The 17472-nt window shown below is 60.6% G+C and overlaps 8 protein-coding genes across 8 annotated transcripts; 4 read left to right on the forward strand and 4 right to left on the reverse strand.

The window, feature by feature from the left end:
• The first annotated feature begins 263 nt into the window (after positions 1–263).
• BDZ90DRAFT_234622 (hypothetical protein) lies at positions 264–3980 on the forward strand. The gene is made up of 3 exons (XM_025507084.1): positions 264–926; positions 1014–1310; positions 1392–3980. Exons 1-3 carry the CDS (start codon positions 546–548, stop codon positions 3870–3872), a joined length of 3159 nt encoding a protein of 1052 aa, XP_025359628.1. The 5' UTR covers positions 264–545; the 3' UTR covers positions 3873–3980.
• On the reverse strand, positions 3977–6254 carry BDZ90DRAFT_234623 (hypothetical protein). Its single transcript, XM_025507085.1, has 2 exons — positions 5127–6254; positions 3977–5029 (listed from the first exon to the last, which is right to left on the reverse strand). The coding sequence occupies exons 1-2, from the start codon at positions 6214–6216 to the stop codon at positions 3996–3998; spliced, it is 2124 nt and encodes a 707-aa protein (XP_025359629.1). The 5' UTR covers positions 6217–6254; the 3' UTR covers positions 3977–3995.
• A 199-nt stretch (positions 6255–6453) lies between these two features.
• On the forward strand, positions 6454–8506 carry BDZ90DRAFT_234624 (putative NADH dehydrogenase 49K chain). The gene is made up of 4 exons (XM_025507086.1): positions 6454–7330; positions 7420–7795; positions 7897–8388; positions 8468–8506. Exons 1-3 carry the CDS (start codon positions 6514–6516, stop codon positions 8156–8158), a joined length of 1455 nt encoding a protein of 484 aa, XP_025359630.1. The 5' UTR covers positions 6454–6513; the 3' UTR covers positions 8159–8388; positions 8468–8506.
• BDZ90DRAFT_262867 (hypothetical protein) lies at positions 8285–9008 on the reverse strand (the record flags this gene model as incomplete). Its single annotated transcript, XM_025508539.1, has 3 exons — positions 8285–8386; positions 8466–8927; positions 8994–9008. The coding sequence occupies 3 exons, from the start codon at positions 9006–9008 to the stop codon at positions 8285–8287; spliced, it is 579 nt and encodes a 192-aa protein (XP_025359631.1).
• A 164-nt stretch (positions 9009–9172) lies between these two features.
• On the forward strand, positions 9173–10189 carry BDZ90DRAFT_234626 (hypothetical protein). The gene is made up of 2 exons (XM_025507087.1): positions 9173–9660; positions 9766–10189. Exons 1-2 carry the CDS (start codon positions 9294–9296, stop codon positions 9984–9986), a joined length of 588 nt encoding a protein of 195 aa, XP_025359632.1. The 5' UTR covers positions 9173–9293; the 3' UTR covers positions 9987–10189.
• Positions 10190–10198: 9 nt separating this feature from the next.
• Positions 10199–12474, forward strand: BDZ90DRAFT_234627 (hypothetical protein). The gene has a single exon (XM_025507088.1). The coding sequence runs from the start codon at positions 10268–10270 to the stop codon at positions 12398–12400; it is 2133 nt and encodes a 710-aa protein (XP_025359633.1). The 5' UTR covers positions 10199–10267; the 3' UTR covers positions 12401–12474.
• Positions 12475–12491: 17 nt separating this feature from the next.
• BDZ90DRAFT_281998 (hypothetical protein) lies at positions 12492–14142 on the reverse strand (the record flags this gene model as incomplete). The annotated part of the gene is made up of 4 exons (XM_025509415.1): positions 13780–14142; positions 13568–13694; positions 13114–13484; positions 12492–13019 (listed from the first exon to the last, which is right to left on the reverse strand). The coding sequence occupies exons 1-4, from the start codon at positions 14104–14106 to the stop codon at positions 12492–12494; spliced, it is 1353 nt and encodes a 450-aa protein (XP_025359634.1). The 5' UTR covers positions 14107–14142.
• A 1689-nt stretch (positions 14143–15831) lies between these two features.
• On the reverse strand, positions 15832–16542 carry BDZ90DRAFT_234628 (hypothetical protein). Its single transcript, XM_025507089.1, has 2 exons — positions 16080–16542; positions 15832–15989 (listed from the first exon to the last, which is right to left on the reverse strand). The coding sequence occupies exons 1-2, from the start codon at positions 16272–16274 to the stop codon at positions 15921–15923; spliced, it is 264 nt and encodes an 87-aa protein (XP_025359635.1). The 5' UTR covers positions 16275–16542; the 3' UTR covers positions 15832–15920.
• Between the last annotated feature and the right edge of the window lie 930 nt (positions 16543–17472).

Consider the following 17472-nt stretch of genomic DNA (forward strand, 5'->3'; position numbering starts at 1 on the left):
AACAAGCAAGACCCCATCGTCCCAGCACACAGTGGGAGGGGTCATCCCATATTCATTATTCGTACGACAAGGCGAGCCGCGGGTTGGATGGTGTCGTTCAGGAGTTAGGTGAGGTGAGCAATACGGTGCCGTGTGGCGATGCATGGAAGGCAAGCAGTGATCTCGCAGACGACAGACGAATGCCATGGTATTGCGATGCGTGGCAATGCGAGACTTGCTACCAAGCAGAGGAGATGAGCGAGGAAGCAAAGCGCTACGACGACGACGACGACGACGACACGTCGATCGACGATGGATTCTGACAATGATCGACAGCGACGTCGGAGGAGGATTAGGCGTTGATTGATCGATCAAGGGGGCGTGCAAAGACGCCGTGACATACTCACCACGGCCACGTGGTCACGCGGGCGGACGGAAAGAGGAGAAAGTCAAAAGTCGAGTCGGCGTCGAGTCGTTGAGGAAAGAGAGTTGGACTGCGTTGCTCTCCGGACTGCATTGCTCTCTCCCTCTTTGTATGCTCGCTCACCACCACACGCGAAAGTGAGATGGCTGGTCCGTCCCCTTCCTCAGACGCAGAGGCATCCGCGCTCATCGCCTGCCTGTACGACCGGGCCACCAAGAGCGACTCGAATCCCAAGCCCCTCGTCCGGCATACCCTGCACCACGTCCCCTCGACCACTGACCCGGGGCAACGTTTCGCCATCACGTCGTGGAAGACCGTCGAGTTTGCCTATCGCAAGGCCGAGAGCGTGGGCGTGGGCAAAGATCTGCCCACCCTAGCCAGAGGGCTGTTCACCGTCGCTCACACTCTTGATGATCATGACGGTAGCGAGCCAGAAAGCTCAGCGCACGCGGCTGCGAGGCAACGTATCCTCGTTCGCGGCTATGACAAGTTCTTCAATGTGGGAGAGATGCCTTGGACAAAGGTGCGTGTGCGCGCAAGATGATCCTGATCAAGATAGGCTCGCTCGTATGCTGACCAGTCTCTCTGGTCTCGCGCACGCGCCCCGCAGCAAGCGTCCATCGATCGCTACTCCTCCCCGCCGTACCTACTCACATTCAAGGAGAATGGTTGCATCATCTTCATTTCGGCCCTCTCACCTACGCAGCTCATTGTCACGTCAAAGCATGCGCTGGAGTCGCTCGAGAATCAGGAAGGTGATGATGTAGCTGGAGAAGAGGGGGAGAAGCGCGTGTCTCACGCTGCAAAGGGGGAGGAATGGTTGGGCAGGCATCTGGCCAAGGTCGGCAAGACCAAGAAAGACTTGGCAACTGAGTTGTGGAGTCGAGGAGAGACGGCTGTAGCTGAGGTGAGCTGACGTGTCCATACTACCAAGGCAATCCGCGATCCACGCCGCTGACCTCGCTCCACACCCGCCCGTCGCCCGCAGCTCTGCGACGATTCCTTCGAGGAGCACGTCCTTGCCTACCCACCAGAGAGATCGGGACTACACCTACACGGCCTCAACGCCAACCGCCCTCACTTCTCCACACGCCCCATGTCCGACGTGAATGCCTTTGCAACGCAATGGGGTTTCATCCCTACCCGCTACCTCACCATGAACAGCATGGCCGACGTCAAGGAATTCACCGATCGCATAGGCACCACGGGCGAGTACGAGGGAGAGGCCATTGAGGGATTCGTCGTGCGCACCACCATGCCCGATGCGCCAGCGCCAGCTGACAGGGTGAAGGGAACAGTTCCGCCCCCTTACTCGCCCGGGCAGACCTGGTTCTACAAGGTGAAATTCGACGAGCCTTACCTCATGTATCGCGACTGGCGAGAGCTAGCGAAGCGCATGCTGGTCGATCGCAACAAATGGTTGGCTGAGAGGCAGCGTGGCATCGATCGCGAGGCCGATGATGGCAAGGAGCCCGACGAGCTTGTGAAGAGCGCCTCGCGCCTAGAGATAGACGATCCCTCCCCTGTCACGGCGGATGGGGCAAAGAAGAGCAAGAACCAGCTAAAGAAGGAGCAGAAAGCGCGCCAACTTCAACTGCAACGCTCGCTCGGCCCAGCATCTGGCGCGCCCACTCTACCTCAAGCACCTAAAGCCCGCTCTGATCGTCCTGAGACGAAGCTCTTCGTCCAGTGGTGCTGGGATCGCATGTACGGGAGTCAGGATGGCAGAGTGCGCGCCCAGCCCGCCTTGTTTGAGGGCCTCAACGTGGGGAAGGGGATCATTCGGCTGCGCGATACTTTCCTTGCGTATTTGGAGACGGGCGAGGGGAGAGACCGCCTCGCTGCGCTGGGGGGAGCAGAGGGGGCTTTGGCTGCTAGGCTTGGACAAGACGTCAGCACGACGAGTACGCCCACATCATCGACGCAGCCCGACACGCGACCCTACACGCACCTGCTACTCCTTCCCATCTCCCTTCCCGGCGCGGGCAAGACGACCCTCTTCCACTCCCTCTCCTCCCTTTACCCTCGCGCTCTATCGCACACACAAAGCGACGATGTCCCCACGAAGAAGAGCGGGCCGACTTTCCTGCGCAACATCTGCTCTGAGCTCAGTCGCTCCCGCGTGGTACTAGCGGATCGCAACAACCACTTGCTGCAGCATCGCGACGAAGTGGTCGAGGCGGTGCGCACCTGGGAGGCTCGCGGGGGCAGGAGTGAGGAGCAACTTCGCGAGGAGAAGAAGAAGCATTTCCAAAAGTACGGGAAGAAGATGGGAGCCCCGCCTTTCAGCGAGGAGGTGCCGTTGGAGCAGCGACCCCGCGTCAAGTTCCTCACGCTGCTGTACGAGCTTGACGTCCTGCCGTTCAATGCGCTTCATCGCCTTCTGTCGGATCGCATCCTCGGGCGAGGGGATAATCATCAGTCCCTCGTTGCGGACACGAGCGCGGCGGCTGGGTGTCGGGCCCACGAGGTGGTGCTTTGGCGCTTCTTGGAGGCTTATGAGCCCTTTGGCTCAGCGGAGGGGAAGGGGGAGGGGACCAAGGGATGGGGTGACGTGGTGCTACGCCAGGAAGGGGCGAGCGTGACGCTAAACGTGGAGGCGAGCCTGCGCGAGCAATTGGAGCAGGTGTGGCAATGCTTGACGCAGCGAGGCGTCTTGCCTCGCGAGGGCTGCGAGGAGTTGGAGGAAGCGGTGCGCAGGACTACGCCCGCCATGCTGGATGAAGCCATCGAGCGCGCCAAGGGGTACAAGGCTACGCAGATCAAGAGCCTCCTGCCCGCGCCTGGCAGCACAAATAGCAGCGTCACAGGCCCGCGCTACTACGCCATCTCAGTCGAAGTGGACTTGGCGCGTCTCCTCCCTCCCCTTCTCGAGGCCAAGAGCCCGCAAAACCGTGAGCCTCAACGTGCCGCCCGCCTCTCTCGAGCGCGCGCCCTCCTCACCAGCCTCTCCGCATCCAAGCGCGTGGTGACACGCCCACACATCACCCTGGTCCACAATAGCGCGCTACGCCGGGACATTGGGGACGACGAGGAGTCTGCTCTCCAGTCCCTGCCTGAAGCGGAGCGCAAGGCGGTCCAAGCTGCGAGGAGGAAATGGCAACGTTACGAGGCACTCTGTGGAGCCGGTGAAGCTGGTGTTGACTTTAATGTTCAGTTCGACCGGCTCTGTTGGGAAGGGGACAAGGTCATGACGCTGAGCGTCTCCTCTGTCGCGCCTTGCCTTGACTCGGCGTTGAGCGTCGAGGAGATGGAGAGGCTGCAGGGAGAAGGAGAGGAGTGGAGACCCCACGTTACCGTTGGGACGCGCGATGCGGAGGTGCGACCTTTTGAGGCGAATAGGGTTGTGAGGGTTGTGGATACGTTGCGTAAGGAGGGAATGCGTGGTGGGCAGGAGGGCGAGATTGAGTGGATCGATTTGGAGGGGCAGATGAGCGTGAAGGGCAGGCTGATGGGGATGAGCGCGTAGCGTGGCGCGGCGCAGCGCAGCGCGAGGACAAAATGCATGTATCCAAGTGACGCAACTGCCATGCCGTGCCCGCTCGTCTATGGGTATCAAAGATGATTCTATTACCACACTCCATCCCCTCTCCTACTTTTTATCCGTCTTGACCTTCTTCTTCCCCTTGGCATCACCCCCCTTGCCCCTCTCCTCGAACGGAACGATCCACCCTTGCTCCCACAATCCCTTCAACCACCCCCCAACCTCGCGCTTGGCCTCCTCCCCACTCGCCTCCTCTCGCGAACGGGCAAACTGCCAGACGAGGACGGCGTTCAACAGTCGCGTGGTCATGGGGCCCGGCTTGAGCTCCAACAGGGCGAGGACGGCATTCCCGTCCAGTAGGGGCTTCTCGTCCAGGCGAGCATAGAGGTCGTGTTGTGCCACGAGCTCAAGAAGTGGCGCGTAGGCTGTGGACCAGCTTGAGGCGGGGAGAATCGAAGTTCCTGCCGCGTAGAGGAAGGCGGCCGTGAGCGCCGTGCTTGGGTGCATGTTGAGCGCTGGGTTGTTGAGGTTCTTGTCGCGGAGGAAGAGCGTGACGAGGGGTTGCGTGGTGAGCTGACCCTCCAGTAGAGTGGGGAGGTTGGGGATCGACTCGAGAGCTTTTTGCTCGATGTGATCCACTCCGTCCTGCGGACCGGGGAGAAGAGAGGTAGCTGCCGTCACGAGGGAGCTGACAGGCTGAGCGCTTGTGGCTCGGCCCAGCTTGAGGCCGTAGAGGAGGACGGCTTCTGATGCCGGGATGTATTTGTTCTTCTTTTCTTCTACTTCGCCCTGAGCGCTGCCGAGCAGCGCACAGCAGTATTCGAGGCGACGACGTTGCTCTGCGTCTGCGAGTGGGGCCTTGAGCTCGGCGGGGACGCTGGCGAGGAGGGCGGGGTCGTAGTGCGGGAGGAAGGAGGTTGGGATCGAGAGTGTGGAGTTGCGTGTGATGGGAGAGGGGGAGAGACAGTCGAGGAGATGCGAGAGCGTGAGAGCTAGCTTGGCTGCGGAGCTGGAGTTCAAATCGTTGGGAGCCGCTCGGTGCGGGAGGGTCTTGCCGTTTACGATGAGGGAGTAGGGGGAGAAGACGAGGGAATGGAGGTCGAGGTCCATTAGGTGGTAGTGCGCGAGGAGGGGAAAGGGGCCTGGGCGTGGTGTGAGACAGGGCGCGAGCAGCAGAAGAAGTCAGCTACAGCCGCGATCAGACTACGCGTCTCTATCACCTCGAGCCGCGCCACTCACCCTTCATCATCTTGTCCACCTCGATACCGACCCTCTCGCGGGACACCTTGCTCACAAGGGCCTCCCTAACCAACTCCCTGCCTCTTCGTGGCACCTCTCCGGCCTCCATCTCCCTCAATCGCGGATCATCCCCTCGCTCCACGTTGCCTTCGCCCTTTAAACAGGCTACGATTCCCGCATCGAGCCTATAGTTGAATCGCGAAGCAAATCTCACGCAGCGCAGTATGCGCAAAGGGTCATCGAGGAACGTCGTCAACGGGCTGAGCGGTGTGCGTACCAGCCCTGCACGCATATCCTCCAGTCCCATTCCTGTACAATCCTCTACCTCCCTCGTATGGACATTGAAGAAGAGGGAGTTGATCGTGATATCGCGACGCTCAGCATCTTCCCTCGGATCGCCAAATTCCATGACCGGTATGCGCGAATCACCGTGATACACCTCTTTGCGCAAGTTGACAAAGTCCAATTGCAAGCCATTGAAGGTAGCAGTGGCCGTCTCGAGATTCTTGGACTGCTCGGGGTTGGCGGCAATCTTTGTGATGCGGCTGAGCGCTTCGGCCGCTTGCGTCGCCATGTTGTCGTGGGAGGAGGAGCCGGGCGTAGAAGGGGCGACGGTGCTGAGGTACTGCTTGAAGAGGATGGCGAAGTTGAGGCCGGTCATTAGGGAGAGACTGATGTCGAGATCGTTGCTTGGTAGGCCGAGGAGCTTATCGCGCACCCAACCGCCGGCTATGCGTGCCTCGAGGGGGCCGGACCGCGCGTAGTCAACGTGAGAGCCTCCTTCATCGGGGGAGGGCTGTGGGTGTGTGGAGTTGATCCATGCGCAGCACGAGGAGAGGAGGGAGACGAGCGTTGACTCGGAGGGAGTGAGGGCGATGGTGGGTGAGGGCGGGAGATGCGCCATCGCGTAGCTGGTACGGTGGTGCGAGTGGACAAGACGGAGAGCTGTGCGTTGGCTGAGCTGGCTATATGCTGGTGATGGCTGGGCGGTCGGCGGAGTAAAGTGCGTTGGAAGTTGCGGCAGAAGGACCGCCTGTCTATGTGAAGAAGAGGTAGCGATTCGTAGGAGTGGGCGAGAGCGAGCGAGCATACAAGCCTCGTGGAGGAGGAAGAGGAGGAGGAGTCAATGGGAAGGTCCAAAATTGAGGAGCGCAGCCCTGGCTCGCCCACTTTATTTTGCCGTGGCCCGAGCGTTGAAGCGGACGGGACGGGAACCTCGGCCGAGATCGGCAGCCTCGACTCGACGTTGTCCGTGATGACCAACTCAAGGCAGGGCGGCAAGGCAACGGGGCGGGGCGGGGAACGAGGGAGCGTGGCAATGGGATGAATTGCAGCTCATTATCACCATCACCACCACCACCACCACCCTCCTCACCACTCACCCACCATGCTCGCCGCACGAGCAACAAGGGGGGCATTTGCCCTTCGCTCCTCGGCCTCCGCACGAGCTGGCCCTTCATCAATCTCTGCGCCCCTCCTGCGTCGCTCCCTAGCCACCGAAGCCGACCCAGACCGTTGGGCCACCAACACTGAAGGCGCAGGCGTCCGTCCTAGCAGCAAAGCCGTGCCTACCTCGCCACAGGCACCAGGCAATGCCTCGACACACATCCTCGAGGACATGCACACCACGACGGCACACGAGATCCTCTCCGAGAGCGGATCCCGCAAAGAAGCTAGCCTGCGCCACTTTACCGTCAACTTCGGTCCTCAACACCCGGCAGCTCACGGCGTGTTGCGCTTGATCCTAGAGCTCAACGGTGAAGAGGTGCTGCGAGCTGACCCGCACGTTGGTTTGCTTCACCGTGGAACGGAGAAGCTCATCGAGTACAAGAACTACACGCAGGCGCTGCCTTACTTTGACCGACTCGACTATGTCAGCATGATGACCAACGAGCTCTGCTACTCGCGTGCTGTGGAGAAGTTGTTGAACATCGAGGTACCTGAGCGAGCCAAGTGGATTCGCACCTTGTTCGGGGAGATTACCCGCATCTTGAATCATTGCATGGCCGTCCTCTCGCACGTCATGGACGTCGGCGGGTTGACCCCTTTTCTGTGGGCCTTTGAGGAGAGGGAGAAGCTCATGGAGTTCTACGAGAGGGTCAGTGGGGCGCGATTGCATGCCGCCTACGTGCGACCGGGAGGTGTGGCATTCGACTTGCCTCATGGCTTGCTCGATGATATCCACAAGTGGGCGACGCAGTTCGGTGAGTAGGCGGGGCGCGGTACGGAGCACCACGGCAACTCGAGCTGACTTGACGACACCCACGCCCGCTCCACGCCCGCTCCTCGCCAGGCTCGCGCATCGACGAAATCGAGGAAGTCGTCACTGGCAACCGTATCTGGAAGTCGCGCACCATTGGCGTGGGCAAGGTGACAGCCGAAGAAGCCCAGAACTACGGCTTCTCAGGCGTCATGTTGCGCGGCTCTGGCGTACCTTGGGATATCCGCAAGGTAGCCCCTTACGACGCCTACGACCAGGTCGACTTCGACGTGCCAGTCGGCAAGAACGGAGACTGCTATGATCGCTACCTGTGCCGTATTGAGGAGTTTAGGCAGAGTCTGCGTATCATCGAGCAGTGCATTAACAAGATGCCGGGAGGGCAGATCAAGGTCGACGACCACAAGATTGTTCCCCCGCCGAGGGCCAACATGAAGGAGAGCATGGAGTCGTGCGTATCGCATGCCCGCAGGAGGCCAGCCTTCTCCCCTTCGCCTACCGCATGCTGACATTGCCTTCCCCTCCCCGCTTCTCTCTCTCCCGCTCGCACAGCCTCATCCACCACTTCAAGCTCTTCTCCGAGGGATACCACGTTCCCCCCGGCGAGACGTACTCGGCCATCGAAGCCCCCAAGGGCGAAATGGGCGTCTACCTCGTCTCTGACGGCTCCAACAGACCGTACCGTTGCAAGATCCGTGCTCCCGGCTTTGCCCACTTGGCAGGATTCGACTTTATGAGCCGTAGTCACTTTGTGCCCGATGTGGTCGCCATTATTGGTACGATGGACCTCGTCTTTGGTGAGGTGGACCGTTGAGCGGGCACGGTGGAGAAGGAGGCCGCCAGACTGTGTTTTCGTGCCGTGGCGTAGCTTGAATAGCATCGACTAGATATCAAATCGATTACGCGTGGCGCGTGGCGAGTGGCGAGTGGCAGTGACCGGCTAGTCATCCGCTTCGATCAACTCGCCCAACAGCTCGAGGATCTTGCGCTGATTATCCCGAGCGGCGGGGGAGGACGTTTCGAAGAATCCTGGTAGGCCGGCCTGCGAGCGCAGTGTGGGGGTTTGATTAGCGTGAGGGGAGAGAGAAGCATGCTGCAATCGTGAGCGACCGTACACGCACCTTGTGGAATCGAAGCTGTTGAGCCTTGACCATCTGATCCCACTCCTCTAGGGAGGCTCGAGCCCATCTCTCCTCTTCCTCTTCGTCGCCCCGCTCGCGCTCGCGCCGTGAGTCTGCCAATCTCCTCTCGAGGGCATCTTGCTCTCTCTTTGTCTTCATGACCAGGCGAAGGAAGGTGCCATCTTTGGCTAGGCGGCGGAGCTCGGGAAGGGCTTGGGAGGGGGTAAGGTGACGCAGGTCTGGGCGAGGCGGGGGTGGTTGATGGGGTAGGGGAGGAGCATTCGCAGAGGCAGAGGCAGGAGGCTTTGGTTGAGGTTGGGCGCGACCTTTAAGTCGTGGGTCGGAGGACCTCTGTTCTTCCACTCTGGGGATCGACGGAGGGGTCGGTTGCTCGTCATTCTCGCGCAGGAGGGAGAGGAGATGCTGGATGTTGTGCGGGTCGGAGCGCGATTGAGCGTCTCGCTGGCACGGCGAAGAGTAGTGAGCTAGCGTCTCATCTTTACCACCTCCATCCCGTCCCACACTCACAGCAAAAGGGTTCATCTCATCGCCTGCCTTGCTCGCTGGTCGCGGGGACGTGGGTCTGTTCGTCGATGGTCCAGCCCAGCTTGCGCTTGCCAATATTTCCACGCCGGGCGTTGTGCTGCCGCCTGCCCTATGACGCGAGTTCAGCCCGCACTTCCGCCCTCCCGCTGCCCGCTCGACGCTGCTCAGCCAATCAATCAACATCGCCCACGCTCCCCGCACTCTCGTCGTTACCATCCCGACGATCTACATAAGCTAGACAGCAGCAACCGCTGATCCCTCGCCATCGCATCGCGGCCCGCCATGCCGCCCAAAAAGAAGACGACATCATCCATCGCTTCGGCCTTCAAGCCCTCGTCCAGTAAGAGCGGGTCAACAGCCGTTCAGCAGGGAAAGCTCAATGCCTCTCGTTCGGCCAGTCTCGACAAGGTCAAAGGGTCGACTCCCAGTGCCAGCACAGTCGCAGTCACATCTCGCTCCCCTTCACCGGACAAGGCATCGTCCCTCTCCCGCAGTCAGAGTGGGACTGCTGCAGTAGGAGGAGGGGCGCAGCTGAGCAAGGAAGAAATCGCAGAGGCAGAGAAGCTCCCCCATCTCGATGTGAATGCGCGCGACTTGAATGGGATCTGGAACGAGGTCAAGAAGGAGAAGCTGGGCAAGGTTGGGGCGAGTGAGTTTTGCGACCTCATAGCCAGCACGCGTACGCTTTTGCCGTGCTGACCTTTGGCCCCCCCCCCCCCCGCCTTTTCCCCCCTGCCTCCCCGCGCCCTCCTAGTCCACGCCCAAGGGCAGAATCGCATCCACCACATCCTTCGCTCATTCGACTTTGATCCCTCATACGGTCCCTGCCTGGGTCTCACACGACTCGAGAGGTGGAATCGCGCCAAAGACTTGGGGGAGGACCCGCCTGTCGAGGTGTGGGAGATCTTGAATACGAGGGAGGGAAAGTTGGACGAGGAGTACAGGGAGAGTTGTCTGATTGGGGCTGGCATTTAGGCGGTTGCGATTGTCGATACCTTTTTTTCTCTCTTGTCTGCTCGATGCTCGATATCTTGAGTCATCCCTGGTCTCCAGAAAGGGCAGCTGCTGCCTCTGCCTGTATGCGTCTCGATGTCGTCTCGTTGCGCCGCCTCGACTGGCTGCGCCTTTTGCCGTGCATCGGAAGCAACACTTTGGACCCCTCTCGAGAGTCTGCTCTCTTCCTCTTGACTCCACTCATCACATCACATCACATCACATCACATCACATCCCCCATCGCGCCGCTTTCTCGCTCGCAATGACGAGCATATACGATGCGCACGACAGCTACGCAACGTCTTCGCGCCCCGTATCGTCCTACTCGCATCACCAAGACGATGATGACGAGGATCCATGGGCTGTACCGCATCAAAGCGCGAGGCAAAGCTGGGCGCCTTCGTCCGATGATGGTGAGGATGAGGAGGAGTCTACCGCCGTGAAAGACAAGATGCATCGACGCAGGGAGAGCTCGCAGGGCACCATAACGGGTCAAGGCTCCACCTCTCCGATGAAGGAATCCTCCCCCACTTCACCACTGAGCGAAGCAGCGGACCCCACTCCAGCACCCGCGCCTGCCTCACCACCTCCCTCCTGGAAGAGTCGCGAGCCCAACAGCGCTGTCCGCTCAGCAACGCACGGCCTGCCTACGACGAACTCGACGTTCAGAGGTGGGTTTGGGGACGTGCAGAGCAGCAATGCTGTCAAGACTGCCACAATAGGAGAGTATATAGCCTCGCCGCTTCCTGTAAGCGCACCGACTCCTTGGGATGGGCAACGCGTGAGCATTCGCCTGCGTCCCGAGTTGCAGGGATTCGTATTCAAGCACAATGCCTATGACGTGCGAAGGACAGCCGTCCTTCCCGTCTCCAGCTCAGCGGCAGAGAGCACATCCGTCATGGGGATGGGCTCCTTCTCATCCGACGCCCTCCTCGACCAAGCACGGAGACAACGTCGCGTCTCACCCACGTCACGAGCCACTGCCGCCTCCCTCACCTCTTCTTCTGCCCTCTCCGCACCAGCCGGCCCTTCCTCCCCCACCTCTTCCGTAATCCGCCGCTACTCCGACTTCCTCTGGCTCCACTCGCTTCTCCTCTCCCGCTGGCCTTTACGACTCATCCCGCCCTTACCCCCGAAGAGGCTCGGCATGCCCCTAGTAGCGGGAGTGGCCGGCACTGGAGCCCTAGGATCGGGGGATGATGCCTTCATCCAGCGCAGGGTAAAGGGACTACAACGCTACCTCTCAGCGCTGATGAGTCACCCAGTCCTCGCACACGACAAGCACCTCGCCGTCTTCCTGAGCGAAAAAGGCAGTATAGCAGATTGGAGGGCGAGTCACCCTGATCCGGTCATCGTAGAAGAGACGCTAGACCCGCGTTCCCCCTCCAACCTCGCCAGCGTCTCTTCCTTGCGCAGCAGCCCTTCGACTTCCCCGCCAAAGGGATTCGACGATGTCGTAGGTGGGAAGAGCCTGGATGCCCTGACCAACAAGGTGGTCCCGGAATTGCTGGATAGGTGGACCAATCTTGCGAACGTGGTCGAACGCATGGCGAGGCGATGCGAGGCGCAAGGACGCGATGGGGAGCTTCTGGCGGATCTGGTCGAGGGGGTCGCCGTTGAACGGAGGGGCGGAGGCAGTTGGGCCTGGTTGGGGGGTGCTCAGCAGAGGGGCGCGGATGAAGGGCGTGATGAAGAGGTGGGCACGCCGCCCATTACCAGGCGTATCGCAGCACTACACCGCGACCTGAGCTCCCTATCGCAATTGCGTGCGGACCAAGCGCTAGGAAGGCGAGATCACGAGGGCGAGGACGCCCAGTCTGACAGGCAAAGCTTCGTCACCCCGCCGTCGTCCTCGTCAAACGGCCACGCCTTCTTCCCCCTCCTAGAACGCTTCAAGACGCTCCGCGACCTGTTCCTGTCCATGCGCTCCCTTCTCGCACGCCACGCCACCCTCACCAAGCAACTAGACGACGAGCTCGCCGCACTCAAGGCGCGCATCAAAGCCGGTACTGCTAGGCTAGAATCCCTCCGCCTGGGCACTACTGCTGGTGGTGGTGGTGGTGGGAATGTGGCAACATCAGCGGAAGCTGCTCGCGAGGAGGCTACGAAGCTTCACGAGGCCTTGAGGCGGGACGCGGGGAGGATGGAGGAGCTGAGCGTCAGAAGGGAGAGGGCGAGGCGGGCACTATGGGATGAGGTGGGGCTGGTGAGAGCACGATGTAGCGAGAGGGCTGTTGCTGCCGTTTGGGCGGGCGAGGGGCCGATGATGCAGGGTGAGGGGAGAGGGGAATCGTCGTCGTCGTCGTCGTCGTCGGCGTGGTTGGAGGATGAGCGGAGGTTGAGGGGAGCGGAGCGATTGGCTGTTGAGGAGTGTTGGAGGGAGTTGGGGCGGTGAGCACATAGATACCCGTGAGGAGAACAACAACATGATGACGATGCGACCTCGAATTCAATTTTGCATTCTCTCCACACTATGCCCGCCCGCCTCACGGCCTGCTAAACGTAGCGATACTCTTGCCGTCATCCACGACTCCCTCACCCGGCTCACCCCCCTCACGCGTCCTCTCCCCCTGGACATCGGGGTTCAATGGCCTAGTCCTGGTACGCTCGATCGCCTCACCAGCACCAACGCTCGCGGCCTGCTCAGGCGGGATATGCGCAGGAGGGGCTCCCCCCACGGCTCTTGCCATCCTCCCCGCCTCGATCTCATGATCGCTCAGTGCTGCCAACCTACGCAACTCGTGAAGGAAATAGCGAGTCAATCTAGAGAGTACCAAGGGGAATCCCAGCTCGGGAGCAGAAGCTGGTGCAGCACTGGCTGCGATGTTTTGCTGGTCGGAAGAAGGGTGAACTTGCGCACCAGCTGCGGCTGAGGCGCGACGATGTGCCTCGAGGGAGCGGGCATAAGGAGAGGAAGGCTGGAATGCCCCCTCTGCATCTGGGCCGAGGTCCGAGGCCAGGCGAGGGCCCGTGTCACTCTTGTCTTCTTCGCCTTTCGCGTTGCGGTCGATGCCCTAGCGTGGCGGCAGAGAGAGCGGGACGTGTTAAATGAGCGGCTCGATAGGGAGCACGGATTGTTCTCGCGGCGGCGCGACGCGACTTGCTCACCTTGACTTTGGAGAGGACCCCACCTACATCCCCCCATCCAGCTCCAAACACGTTGCGCCACAATGCCATGGCTAGCCTCGAGTCCCCCTGCCCATCATTGCCCAACATGGCGATACTCTCATCAATAGCCAAGAGAGCACCACGATGCTGGTTGTGCATCTCCTTCATGTAACCCTTCACAAGGCGCGCAGTCTGCACACCGAAGCGTTGTCGCATTCGATCCTCTGCGTCGATGAAGAAGTGATTGACGAGTTCTTGCTGATAGACGCGAGAGAGGTGGGGAGGGAGATCACGAAGGCGGATGAGGAGGATGATAATGTGGATGTTGGTTACTTGGAACCAGGATTGATACGTGGGGGGCAGGTGGCATTCTGTGCGGGCGCGATGGCCGAGGGGACAAGGATTGAGTTAGCATCGTCTTCGGAGAGAGGAGAAGACTGCGACGTCAACGCACCTCCAGCCCAGAAGTCGCGCTCGATGTCCCACACGGCGGCACAGCGATCGTAGAGGTCGCTGGTCACTCGAATGGCTTTACTGCTCTGCGTATTGTAGCCCAGCATCCATGCGACTCCTTGAACGAGCTGTGCGGGCGGGCGGGCGATGAGTTGAATCAGCAATCTCATCTCTCCATCTCTCACCCTCTCTCTCCTGCCACCCACGACGCACCTTCTTCGTCACCTCATTGTACGCGCTAGGATGAGGTGGTTTCGCCGGGCGAGGATGAGTAGGCGCCTCTGCCCCGCTATTTCGCATGGCCTGTGCCCCCGGAGGAGGGGTAGATGCGGCCGCTCGTGGTGGTGGGCTGGGATTGGCAGGCTGGCCCGTCGAGTCAGAGGTGGGCTTGACAGTCTGAGTCTGCGCTGCGCTTGCGCTTCGTTCCTGAGTGCGGTTCGCTGTTGTGGACAGGCCACGACCAGCTACAGGAACGAGCGTCGTCGAGGTCCTAGCGGACGAAGACCTCGCTGTGCTGGCTGCTACGAGGCGGAGCGACATACTTGCTGCGAGATGGGGGTGGTGTCGTTGTTGAGGAAGAAGAAAGCGGCGCTGCGTTGAGCGTTAAGAGCGTTGAGCGTTGAACGTTGCTCGCGTAGCCGTCCGGCCTCGTCGAGCTGACCAAGCGCTTAACCAAAAAGCGGCAACAAGACGGCGGTGGAGGACGGGCGGACGGGCGGGCGAGCAAGCTCTCAGTCCGCTCCCACGTGGCAGCGAGGAAGGGCCCGGAGGTAGAGGTGCTATTCGTAGATTAAGGGAACGGATCGCACTGAGCTCATGCTGGAGAAGGTCATGCTACTGTCTGCGTTCCACGATGAGCTCGACTCTACTCAGGAAAGTGCGCCTCTCCCATCACCCACATTGGTCATGCAATTCGCGCGCCTAGCTTTGGGTTGGGAAAGGGCCTCTTCCCTCGGGACTCTCCTCATCTCCCCACTCTACGCTGCAAAGTCTTCCTCGGCGCTTGAGGTGATGAGGGCCGGCTTTCCATCTCGCTACAGCCAGCGCGAGTGATTCAATTGAGCCTGCTCGCCTGCGCTTTTTCTGGTCTGGAAAGGGCAACGGCCATTGAAGGCGGCGATGGCGCATTTCTAGTCTGGAAAGCTCTGTGTGTGCGTGTGTGTCCTTCCAGTCAGGCACTCCGATCATATGATGCCTATACCTCTCATTCCGAGTTAGGAAAGTACTCGCATCGCAGCAATCGTCACTGAGCTGATCGCGCGCTTTTTTGGGTTGGGAAAGGAGCGATTCATGTACGTAGACGAGCGACGGGAGGGCTAACAGAGGAAAGGCATTCGGTAGCGATTCTGGTAAGGCAAGGCGCATCAAGATGGGACGAGCTGGTTGCGGCTGGCGAGATCGCATGGTATGTAACTTTGGGTCAGGAACAAGCGAGTGAGTGCGTGCGAGGGCGACTTTGTCGTAGCATGGGCCGGGGGTCCAATTTGCGTCTGTTCGGGGCAATGCAGAGAAGGGGTTGCACGATAGAGATTATCCCTTCTTTTCTGTACTACTCATCGCGATCGCCATTCTTCCCTCCATTTGTGAGTGAACGACGTGATAATCGATTTGTCGCAGGAAGTCAAGCAGACCCGTAGACATCGCCCTCGCTCTCCACTCGGGCCGACTGCCACTGGGAGAGAAAGTGACACTCGTGCGATATGCCCGACCGCGTCATAGAGCGCACGGCGCCCAGGCCAAGCGGTTGACGGCTGACCGGCCCGCGTTCCAGAATCTCGCGCTCGTGGTCACTCCGGAGGTGGGCCCCGCACGCCAAGAGCACCGCATTGCATTCGCGCCGCCCTTGTACACTCGTGTCGACTGATTGATTTGTTCTCTTTCTCGCCCATACTACTCTTCAAACTCAAGCACAACTCCTCACCAGCAACCATGAAGTTCTCACTCGTCCCCACCCTCGCCCTCCTCGGTGCAGCTGCTGGCGCGAATGCCCAAGGTGAGCGCGCCGTCCGTTCCTCCACTCCACCCTCCCGACATGCTCCTCACTGACTCCCTCTTTCCTCTCCCCTCCCCACCTCCCCCCCCGGCGCACACACAGTGGGCTCAGCAATCAACTCCGCAGTCGACGGAGTCACATCAGTCGTATCCGCCGGTGTGAGCGGAGCCACCTCCGTCTTTGGTGATGCGACGAGCTTCGGTGGTGGGGTCTTCTCTACGGTCACGAGCGGGGGAGTCGTGGCCTTTTCGACGTTGAGCTCGGGAGGACAGGGGGTTTTCTACAGTGAGTGTGCGCGTGGGGCGAGGCAGCGCGTGAGGCGAGGCAGGAGATGCAGCAATACAGGGACGTAATCTAATGCTCACTTTCTCCCCCTTCGTCGCGTAGCCGCCACATCCGGAGCAGCTGGGGCCGTTACCACCCTCACATCGTGAGTCGTAATGCTCGTGCCACTTTGCGAAACCTCAGACTGACCCTCTTTTCCCCCCCTCCTCTCTCTCACGCACACTCGCCCACACAGCGGCGGCTCCCACGTCTTCGGCACCGTCACCTCTGGCGTGGTGCAGGGCGGCTCATCGATTGTATCGACCGCAACGAACGGGGCTGCAAGCGTGGCCACGAATGGGGCCAATGCCGCGCCTGGCAATCTCGACATGCTCGCTGGTGGACGACAGGTGCTGGCTTTCGTCGGGGCAGCCGTTGCCGGGGGTGTCATGGTTGCGCTCTAGACCCGCGGATGAGGGGCGTGCGAAACCATTCTCGTTCTCTTCGTCTTGGATCCCTTCATTTTGCTCTGCGTAATTTGCATATTTCTTTGTCCCTGCACCGCTACGAGGCCACGAGTCTCAAGCAGGCAGCGCGAGACGTTGGGGTCCGGAGGGAAGCAAAGTAGGCTCTCCATGCTGGCCTCGACCACGCCTTCACGCACCGACTCATAAGATCCCGCGGCAGCACTTTTCGCTCTAATTGACAGCCATCGACGTCTCGTCACTTTTGCTCTGCTCTGCTCTGCTCTGCCTCACCTTGCTCATTCCCATCGATCGTCGCCGTCGCCGTCGCCGTCGCGCCCCTTTGTCCCGGCGCGCACGATCGCGCCGTGAAGCCGTAATTGCGGTGGCTTGACGCGGAGGAGGATCGTCGAGCTCACTCGCCGCACCGCACCGCCCCCCTCCTCTCCCTTACGGCTGGCTGTGACGGCTCGACCCAACATAACCTTTGCCCGCGGGTCCTTTGCTGGGACGAATCAAGTCGCCGTAGGTGAACAAGGTGTGGGATGACGAGCGACGAGCGGCGAGCGGGCTGTGTAATGGCAACGACTCGCAAAGAATCCCGCCGTCTGCGCTGCCACGTCTTGCGTCGAAGAAGCTGAGGCTCAGCCTGACCCTGACGTGCTCGACGAGCGGAGGCAAGGTGATGGATGCTGCGATCGAGGCTGTCTGGCCCCTCCCTCCCTCTGTCGCCCTCTTCTAATTCGATCCGATGCCGCGCAACCCCCGCTGTCAGGAGTCGCATCACGGAGCATGGCAATCTCGATTTGACAGACGGCGCGCTCACCTCACCCACGCTCAGGCACACGCCCCGTGAGAATGTGGGCGCTGCGTGGGGGAGCGGCTCCAAAGACGAAAGAAGGAGTGGGGGCCGCGCTGCGCTCAAAAATAAATCGCCGTGGCCCGCTACGCACGTTGCAAGGCGGGCCGCTCAGTGTGGTAGCGACGAGAATGCTCAGTGTGACCGACTGACTACTACTTGTCCGAGTGCCCGACGTCCGTCGTCGTCGTCGAGGAGAAGGCAGGCATGCGCGTGTGCGCCTGCTATTCTAATTCATTCACCGCCGCATCCGCTGCCATCGCGGCCCGCCCCGTAGACTAACTAAGCCTCGTGTGTGGTTGCACACACGCTGACCCACCTTTTTT

Source organism: Jaminaea rosea (assembly GCF_003144245.1).
Source record: "Jaminaea rosea strain MCA 5214 unplaced genomic scaffold BDZ90scaffold_17, whole genome shotgun sequence".
Classification (NCBI taxonomy): Eukaryota; Fungi; Basidiomycota; class Exobasidiomycetes; order Microstromatales; genus Jaminaea; species Jaminaea rosea.